Here is a 14,912-nt window from a genome sequence, read left to right on the forward strand (position 1 = left end):
TGACTATGACATCGACCTCCACGTAGTTTTACTACGCTAGATTCGGTCGGTTGTATCAGGATTTCAAGACTGGTCTGTTGATATATAGCGGTTCTCTCCGTCTCTGCAGCTGCTTCTAAGCGCCTATCTAATAATCATGCGCAAGGTCGATGCGAAGGGCGATATTGTGGTAGAGGCCCAAAAGCTGCATGCAGTTGGAATATAAGATTAATGTTTAGTAGTATAATGCAACTCACTCCTCCTTATGCCAGACGTTTAAACCCCCTTACGTGGTCTGGAGGTTGCCTCCAAGACTTTGGCACCACCCATGCGATGTATCCATCTGAAACACAAGAGTGACGAAATTGCTAAGTGAGCCTGCAGTCTACTATCGCACGCCGATTTGATTGCATATGCGGTACGACCTGCACCTACCGCCAGGTGTGTAGCACATCACACAGCATAGACTTGGCGAACACAACATCTTCAGTTCGCAGCCAAGTGAAATGGATGTCATGAATCAATACCTCCATCGATTACGTCTTCTAGTGTGCATGAGCTGAACCCCTCTACACATTCGACTTCTTACCCAACAACGGCATCTGCGAACCCTCACCAATTTGTACTCTCGGACCCGGTATATCGCTCGCCTTCTCCCTCTTGGGTAAATCACCGAGTTTCTTCCACATTAGCTGTAGCTGAATATGTCCTGGCGTGATGCCCATCTGCTGTGACCCCCAGCGAAACTGCCATAGTGGGAGCGATTCGTTGGCGGCAGGGGTGCGCTTGGCGTCGTAGAAGCAAGCTATATCGCCGAAGCAGAGGAAGACGTATGGAAATCCTGTCTATATACGCATCAGCAAGGTCTTTCGACGAGTCGAATGGGGAACGATACGTACTATTGTGTATAGCTCGTCATAAATGTCAACATTGCGTTCCTTACATGTCCACGCATAATCCCCCTTCCCGTAGTGACTATCAACGTTCTCCTCTTGGCTATCGTCTTGGAACGTGCAGTTTCCATTTTGAGTGCTGAGAGTATAAGGGTAGTCATCTAGGCGCTCAAATATACCGCATTCTTTCGCACTTCCGCTGTCGTAGACAAATCTTCCGTGTGCATCTAGACAACCCACACTAGACTCTGGGGTTGCCGTACTCCAGTTGTCAGAGGCTAGGACGTAGATGTGACCAATGCCACTGAAGTCAGTTTGTTGGATACCAGCGCACGTAGGTAGAGCGAAAGAGGCAACGAGAAGGAGAAGCGTAGTTGGAATGTTGGCGAACATGATGCGAGGATGTTGCTTTGCGTTCCGAGAGAAGAGAGACGAGATGCAAGCTTTCTGTCGGTAGTATCGTAGCGAAATGAAACCTACTCTGGAGAGAAGAAGTACCCAGACCCTTTATATTGATCGGCCGTCGCACAACCCATACGCAACGCGCTGCGCTATCCAACAAAGAGCTAACTTTGCAAATCCACTACGCTGCCTCTTCACAACCAGAAACTGATCTTCTTGGTCGGAAAGAGACACGCCCTTGCGAAAGCTACCCCAAGTATGCTGCAGGATATATTAGTTTCCCCAGGAAATCAATTTCGGATCCCCTCCGCGTGATAACGGGTACAAGCTCGCTTGCCAGTTCGAGGAAAACGAAGTCTAAATACCCGAGGTTGGCGAATAAACGGGGCGAGAATACTCTATCAGCACACGGCGTGACCTTGTACTTAATATCGAACGTTGGGCCTTAACAGCATGGGAAGTCGCGCATATACCGAATCATGCTAAGAGCTGAGGTGTGGTACAATTATGCATGGATTTACTAGGGCAGATGCGCCACGTGACGAATCACAAGAAACATGGCGAATCATTGACCGGTAGGGATACGAAGGACCAAGAGATCAGACGTTGGACGGACTTGGAGCTTATTTCGTTTAGCCAGAAGTGCTGGCATGGATATGTCAGAATTCTGTAAGCACACGGTGTTGAGGAGGGAGTTCTCGGATATGGAAGTGTAAGGAAGTTTAGGCACCTGGGAGCAGCGAGTTTTGCCGATGCGCTAGTCGGCGATTGGACTAGGATGTCGCTCGCAGTCTGTCGTACTCAGGGTATGGGAGCGTTTCGATTCGCTCTCATCATCAGTTTCGAAACCACAGTATGTTTGTGTCCTGAGTATGAGAACGGATCCGGTGTCATTGCATACTCGAATGATGAAATTTGTAAGCAAGCAGGAAGACAAGAATGACCGATCTGACATCACCAAGCCGTGATACTCTCCTTGACAACCTCCCAAGAGTCTGCCAAAACCAGAACCAATCTCTCCTTACATCACGACACCGAAGTCCGATATCGTGAATGCGAACGCTGGTCGCTCCTGTCGATCTCCCGCGATATACCCACAAGCTCGCGCGCCATCTCCGCTGAACCCAGCTTAGCGCTTTCGGCAGCATTACACATCACCCATGAAGTCCGGAATAGCGCCATATTCCGGAAGAGTCAGAGCTAGTCCTGGTAAACAGACTTGCAATTGACAGGCTGGTTTATCTTTCCGCGACTGAAACGGGAGGATCTCAGAAGCAGCACATATAGACCTTTGCGCGCCTAAATTGTTTTCGATGAAGATATCGTTCTACTTCAGTCCGCCACCATGCAGCCATCATGCGTGTAAGTTATGCCATTGCTTATCTCCATCGCCACATAGGCCATGGTGCAAATGCTCGAGACGATTCTACCGGCCAATCCAGCGTCTACTCAGAACATTACCGGATTGGCCCTGTCCTCAACAACACATTGATGCGTCACCGTTGCCGCACCTTCCTCTTCAGACGCTAGGATATGAAGTCGAGAGCTGAGTATCGCAAAGAAATAGTTGGGAAATATATGACGATCTAGTAAGGACCACGAACATGTAAGAACATTTTCTTTATATAGTTTGTTTAGCTTCGTGTATACATGGCACTGCATTCAGGATGGACGTAGTGTGCGTGCATACAGGAAGAAAGAGTTGATCTCGCGCCAGTTGTTGAAACCCTTCCACCCTGTCGCCCAACATAAGTAACGTGTCGAACTACGCCAAGTTCTGCGGCTCTGGACCATGTGAACCACATGATGCAGAGGGATACCGAAACTTCCATGGCTGCGCCCTTCAGACCCCGAACATTTCATGCGCGTACTGAGGCGATGTTCGTAAGACGGTCAAAGATATACCATAGCTCTAGTTGCCAGATGGGAGCCGCATTTGACCTTGCTTTCTTTCTCCAAGGGCCTTGTGTCGAACACAATACAGACAAAGACCCTGTACCGTATTATAGATCTTGTCGAGCTCAGATACAAGATTGCTCTTTATGCAGCTAACAGTCTTGCAAGTACAGATGATATAACTGTGGCTTGAGCATGGGGTGCGGTTGACAGGGAAGACAACTTCGCGAACACTCTTAAGCCTGGACTTGATGGTCGGTACTGAGTCATCGTTGATTGGCCATGTGTTGTCATCTTTGAGACTGTGGAAGAAAAGACAGATGGACTGTTTCGATGCACTGCACCTCTCTCTTCCTGTGACGATCGAACCGAATGCCTTGCTGATTTCCTGCCGATATGTCATTTGACCAAGGAGTACACACTGGTATACTGTCCAGGGTAGACACTCTTGGCCACCCATAGCTTTAATGATACTGAACGTTGCTGACTGATCGCGAATCAAGCTCTGAGAAACTTTGAAGAATTCGTTCGGTAGATTAAGGAGATGTATCGCGAGAGCTATCTTCTCGAAATCTTGAGTTGCAGGGTTCTCAAGTAGTTCAGCAACCCAGATTATAGCCCATGTACGAACCACATCCACGCAATCGTACTTTTTACACACAAGCGCAAGTTTAAAGAAGGCCATGGCGGTGAGCGCGGTCGGAAGTTGCGACGTCTGCATGTGTCCGATCTTGCAGATCATGATGATGCACTGAGGATCGTCGTCCGGAAGCGGAACTGTGTACGGCGAAGTCGGCAAAAGATTCTGGCCCTCAGAGAAACGACCATCGAACATGGTGGCAAAGACTGGTGAAGCAAGGCTGAGAACCATGGATGAGACGAGGATCTTACGCACACATTCTCTGACTCCGACTTTGCCTAGTTGAAGTATGACATCGCCTTTCTTCGCGATAATCTCTGCATTGCCTCCGGTTGTAGACATCGCAACAGAATCTGCCTTGATGTTAGTTTACGATATGAGTGCCTTGACTGGCAATGATTTACCCTCAGAGGTGCGCTTTCGTGAGATAGCCAGCGTGGAGACTTCTCTCTCTTTGAAGATCGTAGCAAAAGACCACAGTTCGCGTCTCAATTGTAAGAAAAAGAAGGAAGGCTATAGCTGAAAGATTGCAAAAAAATCCTGAGTAGGAGGTGATGATTCCGCTGTAGACCGCAAACCGAAGCTTAGGCGTACTCACGCTCACCTTGACTTACCTTCAACTTTACATCGTTTGTGTGCCACACATCTCAGAGTATGAGAGCAAGTCCCGAAGGTATCTTGAAATGAGATACGCCATCTTCATGCAAAACAAAAAAATACCCCTGTGATTATGTATATCTGTTTTGCAGCATGCGCCGTTACCAGATGTCTTCGACTAGTTCATCGGTAATCAAGCGGTACGTCAAATCGAAAGATGGTTGGGACTGGTAGAGTGGAATCGGCAGTTTCTTTGCCTACATACCATCGCGTGGAGTGCGACTCAAGCACGAGTTGGATATCCATCGAGCACTCAAATTCACCATAGTCTGCTCGATGAATTGTGCAAATTCCGGGTGGTATCGCAAAAACGCAGCGTGTGCCGCTTCCACCACGCTGCCACCAAAAGCCCCGCTATGAGTGTGTATTGACGTAGCATCATGGGATATGATAGATGCTGTCTTGGACTGCGGGCACTTGTGTGGTTGCAAAGACGGTCATATAACAGAAAGTAGAAGCGACTCGATGTTGGGTTGTCATGGAGGAGACCAAGAAGAGGCTTCGAACGGCAGTAATGAGAGCTCGGCCTGATAACTGACGATTCCTCATTTCGCCCAAACTGACAGGATATACGTCCTTGAGATGTCTGCGAGAGTAACCTTCGGCATCATCGGATCTCCCAGCTACATCGGGAGAAGGGATGCGTAGCTCCAGGTGTCTGGTCTATGTCGAAATGGTGGGGTCATTTGGAGCCTTGGAAGGTGGGACTACCGAAACGCGAAGTTCACGCGCACTCAGCCCGGATTTCGGCCGAGAGATAAGAACCATCTCCAGCCTCTCGCCGTTTATACCGAGAGAAACCCTCCTACGCCGACCGTCGCCCTGCTTTCCAGCGAGTTTCGTCAGTCGCAACGGCGACAACTCGCATCCGCAGACTGCGAGGTTGAACCGCTGATACTCCGCATCTCTTGTCCTGCCGCGGACAAAGTACAAAGCGGCATCTAGATTGCTCGGATGCAAGCCCACTTGATCTTGAATTTGCCATCGCTAGCACTACTCCCGAGATGTGTTGCAGATGTCGTGTGAGCCCACACTTCTGCCCCAAGATGCTTCTCCCTACGGACAGGCTGGAAGCTAGAATCCAGCAAACAGTCCTGTGGACAGACGACAGAAGCAATCTTCTACATAACAACTGGACTCCACAAAGTCACAACATCAGTCTCGTACTCCATATTGATCCTTCCGCATTCCCGAATTGAAGCTATTCGGAGGCTCTCCAGATAGAGCTTTAGCGTACGCGCTGGTGAGCTCTCAGCCCCAGGCGTCGATTTACGTACATTCTTGCTGGTTCTGGTCGAGGGGCCAGGCGCTAGTGGAGCTACCGTGCTGACCCACGCCCAAAGACTACGCTACGGGCTTCTCGGCGAAGCTTCGTGTGTATCAAACGGGTAAGCAGCTGGTAGAGCTCCCCTGGCGCGTAGTGAAGCTGATTCGCGCCATTGGACGCGACCCCGCACTATCAGCGATGCGCGAAGTAATTCCAAACATGACCGTCACACCCGCAGACGACCACGAACCACTTGTACGTGTGGGAATGTGGCATCACCAAGTGGGGACGGCCGACATCGTCAGCCTGACGACCCAGGGACCAGAGGCTCAATTAGTATGAGAGAATATCTGCGGGTACTCGGCGGTTTATAAAAGCCCCTCACGAACCCCTCAATTGCTCTCACAACATCAACATCCTTTTGTACATTCGGTCTTACTACCGACTTGTTCACTATATCGACGTCACTTCGGCCCGCAAAAGGTATACCGACCCACGCACCCCTCATTTCCCCCCTGCTGGGACGATAGGCTGACAATTGTACGTCAAGAATACGTACCATTCGTTGTACCTTTGCCGGCTTCTACTATATATCTCTCCTTCGGAGCCTCAATTGTTCTCTTGTCAGTTCAATAAGTCAAAATGGTATTTCTCCGTTCAGCTTCTCGCCTTGCGCGCCCTGCCTCCTCCCTCCTCAGCGCACGCGCCGGACCTCGATTGACTTCGTCGCTCCGACAACCGAATGCATTCAGAACGCTGACCGCGACGGCTTCACAACAGGGCAAAGTTCTTCTCGTCCTCTACGATGTAAGTGGTCATTGAGTCCCAATAACACACTCGACACATCTAACAGCAGCACTAGGGTGGCATCCACGCCGAGCAGGAGCCTCAGCTTCTCGGAACCACTGAGAACGAGCTAGGTATCAGGAAGTGGATTGAGGAGCAAGGCCACGAGCTCGTCACCACCTCCAACAAGGAGGGTGAGAACTCCGAGTTCGACAAGCACCTTGTCGACGCAGAGGTTATCATCACCACACCGTACGTCAGACTTACCCCGCAATGCAGCTAAGCGCCCCACATGTACACGTCAAGCTTCAACCGGAAGCGCTAATGCTGCAAACACCATCCGTGGATCCCAGCGAACATCAGCTAACAGATCACGATCAACAGTTTCCACCCCGGTTACCTTACCGCCGAGCGTCTGGCCAAGGCTAAGAACCTGAAGATTGCCGTCACTGCTGGTATCGGATCTGACCACGTCGACCTCGATGCCGCGAACAAGACCAACGGCGGTATCACCGTCGCCGAGGTTACTGGCTCCAACGTTGTCTCCGTCGCTGAGCACGTTGTCATGACCATCCTGACTCTCGTCCGCAACTTCGTCCCTGCCCACGAGCAGATCGCCAAGGGTGAATGGAACGTCGCTGAGGTCGCCAAGAACGAGTACGACCTCGAGAACAAGGTTGTTGGTACCGTCGCTGTTGGCCGTATCGGTGAGCGTGTGCTCCGCCGTCTCAAGCCCTTCGACTGCAAGGAGCTCCTCTACTTCGACTACCAGCCCCTGTCTCCTGAGAAGGAGAAGGAGATTGGCTGCCGTCGCGTCGAGAACCTCGAGGAGATGTTGGCTCAGTGCGATGTTGTCACCATCAACTGCCCACTCCACGAGAAGACCCGCGGTCTCTTCAACAAGGACCTCATCTCCAAGATGAAGAAGGGCTCATGGTTGGTTAACACCGCCCGTGGTGCCATCGTCGTCAAGGAGGATGTTGCCCAGGCTCTCAAGGACGGTCACCTCCGTGGATACGGTGGTGATGTCTGGTTCCCCCAGCCCGCACCCAAGGACCACCCGCTCCGCTACGCCCAGAACCCATGGGGCGGCGGCAACGCCATGGTTCCCCACATGTCCGGTACCTCCATCGATGCCCAGAAGGTGAGTTTTACAGTCAAAAACATAGTTGTTTTGAGAACCTATACTGACTCTGATCCCAGCGATACGCCGATGGCACCAAGGCTATCCTCGATGAGTACTTCTCCGGCCGCGAGAACTACCGGCCTGAAGACCTCATCGTACACAAGGGCGACTACGCCACCAAGGCGTACGGTCAGCGCAAGTAGAAGAAGCAGCCTTCTTTCGCAACTTGCAGTCCTTTCTGAGCGATTCCGCACGAATTTCCTTGCTAGTTATTGGGTGTCGGATGGGTATTTCCGCCTACCTATGTACATGAATATATCCACTTGAAGTCCAACTGCCGACAACTTGAGCTGATATTGGTGCTGGTGATGTGATGTATGCGCCAGTGTTCAAATTGTAGGTAAGTGATGTGAAGAGTATTATGTAGATCATCGGTGTCGCGATAGGGACCGCCGCCTCTCGTCTTCGTGCTCATCCTCACTATCATCCTTGAAGCCTTCTTCCAGGTCGCGCCCTAAGCGCCTCTCTTCCTCCATTATGCTCCTGCGTTGTTCCAGTGCTTCTCTCCTCCTCTCGTCGATGTGGTCAAAGCCGACCATGCCCTCTCCCTCCTCATCGTCAAACAAATCATCGTCATGTTGTCCGCTCCCATCTACAACCGCCCTCTGTCTGACCCAAGCGGAAGGCGCAAACAGGTTGTAGAGGGCATCGGAGAGGTTCGTCCGCCAAGATGTAGGGAAGTCGGTCACACCGGCGGGCATAGGTAGATATTGGCTATAACGGCTTCGATGGCGGCGGACAAAGGGCAGAATGATGAAGATTAGTAGGACATAGAGAATAGCAGCGAGGAACAAGGGTACGAGGATGGTCTGGAGGCGCATCGTCAGCCTCCACATGGATGTTGGTGTCCTCTAGGGGTCGCATGAAGACCCACTGATGCGCTCACCGCCCGCAAGCTTCATGTACGTGACAGCTGTCAGTCACTCACCTTGAGGAAATGGGTAAAGCCGGCCATGGCTGTGGATGCATGTGCTAGTGAGGAAGCGTGAACTGGCGGAGCGCGTCGTTTTGATCGGCTAGGACGTAGGGCTGACGCAAGGCTGGGCTACGTGGTGTTGCGACGTAGTGCGCCAGATGTGTGTCGTGTCGTTTCGTGCCTGCTGCGCCACAGGACAAGAAGACGCCGGGAACAGTTAGTTTGGAGGGAGACGTGAAGAGGGCTGCGAGGTCGCGTAGCCGGCTCATCTGGGAGCGGCTAGGAGTTCATGGGCTGGCAGATGGCGCCACAGGACGGACGTGCGCGCACGTCTCAGGAGAACGTCGGGGCCAATGCGGACATGGCCCAGACGAGTTCGCATAAGCCCACTTGCTGGGCCTGTCCTGTCCAACGTCGAGACATGTTGGTGATGGCTGAATGGAGAATGGCCATGTCCTGTCCTGTACTACACATCTCCCTAGGATATTGACATGCAGCAGTCACGCAGGCGGCGCTAGTTATTCGGCAACTTCCCGACTCACTTGCAGCCGCATGGTGCGCACCACCACCGCGCCCCCAGGAATTGCTTCTACTACCTCAAGACTCACCACATCCAGCCCCGCACTCTCCTTTCAGGATTAGAGATAGCCGTTGGAGACTTGGATCGCCCTACCACCCGTCCCAGTGAAGCGAGACGGCTCTGCTCCAGGAAGGAGGGGAACAGACACGTCGGGCGGCGCGCTCCCAGAGCGGCAGCATTGGGCATAGACTCTCGTTATAGGCATGGACAGCAAGGGTCGGCAATCTTCCGCCGGCAAGTTCTTCGGACGACGCCTACACAAGGACAAGGACAAGCACGCCAGCGACGCAAAACACACAACCACCTCATCCACCGACAGCCCCCCGGGGAGCTCTCATGGCTCGCTCTCGTCACGCCATTCACACAGACACTCCATCGGCGGCGCTTCGATAGACCAGCGGCCCGTGTCCATGACCGCCGAGGGCATCTTCGCGCGAGCTGGCCCCGTATCAACCATCGATCCCCCGCGAGACGACGCCTCCAAGACGGGCGAACCACTGCCGCACCATCTGAACAAAGGCGGCGGCGACTTTCATCAGTACCCCGTCTTCAACGCCACTGCAATGCCCCAGAACGGCTACTCCAACCCAGGGCCACCGCGCCCACCACCGCACTCCCTGGGCACCACCATCGCCTCAAGCAATCCCGGCGACCGCGGTGTGTCGATGCAGCAGTGGGGCGCGCGTGGGAGCAGCAGGGACGGCAGCCACTCATACTATGCCGGCACTGACTCCTCCAATAACACGCGCACCTCCTTCGACCAGGCGAGCATCTACAGCAACGACTCTAAGACGCGTGGCAGCAACATTTTTTACCCGCAGAACCCATCACAGACGACCATATCATCCATAGGCCTCGATGCCGGCAGTCTCCTCCCCACCGCCGTATCCACTCCGCGCGACTCGCACCGCCACCTGCTGCACTACAACTCCTCCTCGCCGTCCGCGTCACAGACCTCGTTCAACCAAAACACACTCAGCATACAAAGACCGCCAGACCATGTCGTGGAGAAGGAGTTCATGAATCTCATGGTGAAGCGAGGATGGAAGAGCTTACCAGAGCAGGCGCGGCGGCAAATGGAGGCCTACAAGATTGACAAGAAGTGGACGCTTGTCTACCAGGACAAGCTGGCCGAATTCAAGCATGAAGAGAAGAAGCGTCAGACACAGCGGATAACCTACGGCGGCCCCGGTGGAGGTGGTCAAGACATCCTTATGCGCGCAGAAGAGGAGGGCTCGCCCGAGTGGTACGTCAAGAAGGTCATGGACAACTCGATATCTATAAAACAAATGTCGAGTTTGGAGATCAGCCTGCGAACGCAGCCTATAGCTTGGGTCAGGGGCTTCATCGAAGCGCAGGGTCAGATTGCCCTCACGAATGTATTAGCCAAGATCAACCGCCGGAAGGGAACAGGGCCTGCACCTCCTCCCAGCGTCATGGCGCAAAAGGCGGAAAACGACGTGGAACGCGAATACGAGATCATCAAGTGCTTGAAGGCATTGATGAACAACAAGTACGGTGCCGACAACGCCCTCAACCACCCGTCCATCATACAAGCGCTGTGTGGCTCTTTGATCTCCTCGCGCCTCAACACCCGAAAACTTGTCTCAGATGTCTTGACCTTTTTGTGCCACTGGGGCAACGGAAGTGGACATGAGAAAGTACTGCAGGCACTCGACAACCTCAAATCACAATATGGCGAAAGCAGTCGATTCGATGCATGGATGCGCATCGTCGAAGTCACGGTCGACGGCCGTGGTAAGATGGGCTCCATGGTGGGCGCTTCGGACGAAGTGCGCAGTGGAGGTATCGGTGTAGAGAACCTCCTCATGGAATATGCAATCGCAACACTCTTCCTGATCAACATGGTCGTGGATGCCCCGGAACGCGACCTACAGCTCAGAATGCATGTGCGAGCCCAATTCACGGCATGTGGCATCAAGCGCATCTTCAACAAGATGGAAGGCTTCCAGTACGATGTCATCGACAAGCAGATCGAGCACTACTTGGACAACGAAGCTGTGGACTACGAGGACTTCCTTCAGAAGGAGAATAGCTCCATGATCGACAACGTAGAGGGCGAGACCAAGGATCTCAACGACCCCGTTCAAATAGCAGATGCCATCATGAGCAAGATCCATGGCAGCCGCGCGCAAGACTACTTTACGTCGGCCATGCAACACTTACTGCTGATGCGCGACACCGAGAGCGAGGATCGATTGCGAATGTTCCAATTGGTCGACCAAATGCTGAGCTACGTGGCTATGGACCGCCGACTGCCAGACATGGACCTCAAGCAAAGTCTGAACTTCACCGTACAGTCTCTGCTCGACAAGCTCTATACCGATTCCGAGGCTCGACAGGTACGCGATGAAGCAGTCGAAGCGCGACAGATTGCAGACTCGGCCATTGCAGAACGCGATGAGATGAAGGCCCAGCTAGAGCTGGGTGCAGATGGCCTAGTCTCTAAGCTGCAGAAACAACTAGCAGAGCAAGAACGTATCATCGAGCTTCGTGGCAGGCAGGTAGAGCAGATGAAGTCAGAACTTGCAGAAATGCAGAGGATACGTGCTCAAGAGTTGCAACGTAACGAACTCGAAACGCGTGAACTATATTTGATGCTCAGGGATGCTCAAGACGTTGCAGCGTCGGCGGCGAAGAAGTCTGGCAAGGACGGGCTCGGTGCCACGGATCCAGCTCAAATGCAAGGCATCATGGACCGCGAACGTCTCATGAACAGACTGGAGATCCAACTGCAACGAGCCAGGACACAGGCGACGCTGGAGGGCAAGACTCTACAGATGCAGCCCAGTGAGAAGCTCCGGGAACTGCGAGAGAAGATGGAGGGTGACATGCCTGGTATGACCGAACAAGGCTATGGTGACCTCGAACCGAGCTCATTCGGATCAGTCCGTGCCAAGAGTGGTGTACCACGAAGAAAGCCCCTTCCTGGTCTTCCTGGTCAAATTGGTGAGGATGGTGAGGTGTCAGAGATGGATGATGACGATGTTGTCATCGAGAAGCCTCGACTCGTACAGATGCACAAGCCAAAGCTCAGCACTTCGACAGCCAATGCCCTCCTGGCAGATATCACTTCAAATGTCAAGCGATATGATGGCTCGGATGCTGAAGATGACGGCATTACAACAGGACCATCTCATCCCAGCCTCGAATCCGGCTCACCAAAGACACCCGCTGATGGCGAGGCACCCAAAGCTGCCATACCTCCACCCCCTCCACCCCCTCCAGGTGCTCTTGGATTCTCTGCCAACATACCACCTCCGCCGCCTATGCCTGGTACTGCTGGACCTCCGCCGCCGCCACCGCCGCCACCGCCGCCTGGCAAGCTTGGTTTCAAGCCTGGAATTCCACCTCCACCTCCACCCCCTATGCCTGGACGTGGCGGCATGCCTCCGCCACCACCGCCACCAATGCCAGGTGCCAAACGTCCCGGTTTCATGCCTAAGGCACCTGGGTTTGGTGCTGCACAACAATTTGCTCTCTCTGGGCCGCGTCCGAAGAAGAAGCTCAAGGCTCTTCACTGGGACAAGGTTGATCAACCTACTACCACCGTCTGGGCCACCCGTGGTCTCACTTCGGAAGAGAAAGAAGAGAAGTACCAGGAATTGGCTAGGAAAGGTGTATTGGAGGAAGTCGAGAAGCTGTTCTTGGCAAAGGAAATCAAGGCGATCGGCAAGAAGTCTGGCAAGAAGGACGACAAGAAGCAGATTATCTCCCGTGACCTCATGCACAACTTCCAGATCAGTATGGCTAAGTTCTCATCCTACGGAGTTGAGGACATTGTAAGAATGATCATTCACTGCGACAGCAAGATCCTGGACGACCCTGTCACCATGGAGTTCTTGCAAAAGAACGACTTCTGTGACATACCCGATAATACCGCCAAGCTCATGGCGCCTTACTCGAAAGATTGGACTGGACCTAATGCTAGCGAAAGCAAGCGCGAACAGGACCCGAACGAACTTACAAGAGAAGACCAAATCTACCTTCTTACTGCTTACGAACTGCACCATTATTGGAAGAGTAGGATGAGGGCGCTCGCATTGACTCGTACGTACGAATCCGAGTATGATGAGATATCGAACAAGCTGTTGGAAATCTCAAGGGTTTCTGAGAGTCTGCGCGATTCGTCAGCCTTGATCAGTGTTCTAGGTCTCATCCTGGACATTGGTAATTTCATGAACGATGCCAATAAGCAAGCCAGCGGTTTCAAGCTCTCCACGCTATCGCGACTAGGTATGCTCAAAGACGACAGGAACGAATCCACGTTTGCCGATGTTGTCGAAAGAATTGTGCGCAACCAATATTCTGGGTGGGAAGGCTTCACCGACGAGATCGGCGGCGTCGTGACAGCGCAGAAGATCAACGTTGAGCAACTGCAGACCGATGCCAAGAAGTACATTGACAACATCAAGAACGTCCAGATGTCGCTCGACTCCGGTAACCTGTCTGATCCAACCAAATTCCATCCAGAAGACAAGGTTGCCATTGTTGTGCAAAGGAACATGAAGGAGGCCAGAAGAAAGGCGGAGCAGATGCAGGTCTTCCTTGAGGATATGCAGAAGAGCTACGACGACATCATGGCGTTTTATGGAGAAGATCCAACTGACGACAGTGCGAGGAGGGATTTCTTTGCGAAGTTGGCCAACTTCGTTCAGGAATGGAAGGTCAGTCATCATCGATCCCCTATCTCTATTTTCTTGCCTGCTAATCTGCCTGTAGAAATCCAAAGAGAAGAACACCGCGCTCGAAGAACAACACCGTCGCAACGAGATTTCCATGCGTCGCAAACAGGCGCAGACTGCCAACCCCCTCTCACCCAATGCCCTATCCTCAGACTCAGATGCACCCAAATCCCCAGCTTCCACCGGCGCCATGGACGACTTGCTCCAGAAGCTGCGTGCTGCAAAGCCTGAAGCAAGAGATCAACGCGATCGTCGTCGTCGCGCCCGCTTAAAGGACAAGCACCAGGTACGCGTGGCTAGTGGCCAGAAGATTCCTGAGATTGGCGTCAACATGGAGAACGGAGGGGAGGGTGTCGAAGGAGAGGACGAGAAGAGCAAACTGCTCAGTCCTACGAGTGAGACTGCGGAGAGCGAGGCTAGTAGCACCGCTGGTCCTACAGCCGGCGCTGCTGGTACCGCTGAAGCAGACATCGCAGACCGCGCTGCTGCCATGTTGGAAGGTCTACAGTCAGGAACTGGCCTGAACAAAGACGGTTCGCTGTCTGTGAGACGAAGAAGAGAGAGTGCCGACACGGAAAGGCAACGGAGGAGGAATCGACGTAATCAAGCTACTTCAGCCAAGGGCGAAGACGGAGGCATTCTGAGTCCCACAGCCATACCCGAGGAAGGTGATAGCATCGCCGACCAAGAAGGCGAGGAAACAAGAGATCCGACGACACCAGTCACTGTTGTTCACCCACCAAGCCCAGAACAAAAGGGAAGAGATCTACCTACGCCACCGCCGGAGGAAGGCTGAGCGAGCCATGTTGACATCAAAGGTTATCATTTGTTTTGGATGCTTTGCATTGCTACTACTACTGTTGTAGAGAGAGACAAACAGATGAAGGAGGAGAAACCAGCTGGGGATAATTTCGCGATAGTACATTTTCGACTTCGATACCCGATCGTCTTTTCCTTTTTTCGGTTTTTTTTTTCACGTTTTGGCAGTTATAAAGTTTTTAACT

The 14,912-nt window shown here is 52.7% G+C and overlaps 6 protein-coding genes across 6 annotated transcripts; 3 read left to right on the forward strand and 3 right to left on the reverse strand.

Annotated features, from left to right (window-relative positions):
* Positions 1-548: 548 nt before the first annotated feature.
* Positions 549-1,265, reverse strand: ALTATR162_LOCUS3321 (uncharacterized protein; the record flags this gene model as incomplete). The annotated part of the gene is made up of 2 exons (XM_043310927.1): positions 549-824; positions 879-1,265. The coding sequence occupies 2 exons, from the start codon at positions 1,263-1,265 to the stop codon at positions 549-551; spliced, it is 663 nt and encodes a 220-aa protein (XP_043166862.1).
* A 787-nt stretch (positions 1,266-2,052) lies between these two features.
* On the forward strand, positions 2,053-2,478 carry ALTATR162_LOCUS3322 (uncharacterized protein; the record flags this gene model as incomplete). Its single annotated transcript, XM_043310928.1, has 2 exons — positions 2,053-2,191; positions 2,237-2,478. 2 exons carry the CDS (start codon positions 2,053-2,055, stop codon positions 2,476-2,478), a joined length of 381 nt encoding a protein of 126 aa, XP_043166863.1.
* A 708-nt stretch (positions 2,479-3,186) lies between these two features.
* ALTATR162_LOCUS3323 (uncharacterized protein) lies at positions 3,187-4,152 on the reverse strand (the record flags this gene model as incomplete). The annotated part of the gene is made up of 1 exon (XM_043310929.1): positions 3,187-4,152. The coding sequence occupies one exon, from the start codon at positions 4,150-4,152 to the stop codon at positions 3,187-3,189; it is 966 nt and encodes a 321-aa protein (XP_043166864.1).
* A 2,224-nt stretch (positions 4,153-6,376) lies between these two features.
* On the forward strand, positions 6,377-7,849 carry ALTATR162_LOCUS3324 (uncharacterized protein; the record flags this gene model as incomplete). The annotated part of the gene is made up of 4 exons (XM_043310930.1): positions 6,377-6,541; positions 6,597-6,772; positions 6,905-7,664; positions 7,724-7,849. 4 exons carry the CDS (start codon positions 6,377-6,379, stop codon positions 7,847-7,849), a joined length of 1,227 nt encoding a protein of 408 aa, XP_043166865.1.
* A 225-nt stretch (positions 7,850-8,074) lies between these two features.
* Positions 8,075-8,542, reverse strand: ALTATR162_LOCUS3325 (uncharacterized protein; the record flags this gene model as incomplete). The annotated part of the gene is made up of 1 exon (XM_043310931.1): positions 8,075-8,542. The coding sequence occupies one exon, from the start codon at positions 8,540-8,542 to the stop codon at positions 8,075-8,077; it is 468 nt and encodes a 155-aa protein (XP_043166866.1).
* An 863-nt stretch (positions 8,543-9,405) lies between these two features.
* ALTATR162_LOCUS3326 (uncharacterized protein) lies at positions 9,406-14,704 on the forward strand (the record flags this gene model as incomplete). The annotated part of the gene is made up of 2 exons (XM_043310932.1): positions 9,406-13,890; positions 13,946-14,704. The coding sequence occupies 2 exons, from the start codon at positions 9,406-9,408 to the stop codon at positions 14,702-14,704; spliced, it is 5,244 nt and encodes a 1,747-aa protein (XP_043166867.1).
* Between the last annotated feature and the right edge of the window lie 208 nt (positions 14,705-14,912).

Source organism: Alternaria atra (assembly GCF_907166805.1).
Source record: "Alternaria atra isolate CS162 genome assembly, contig: 22, whole genome shotgun sequence".
Classification (NCBI taxonomy): domain Eukaryota; kingdom Fungi; phylum Ascomycota; class Dothideomycetes; order Pleosporales; family Pleosporaceae; genus Alternaria; species Alternaria atra.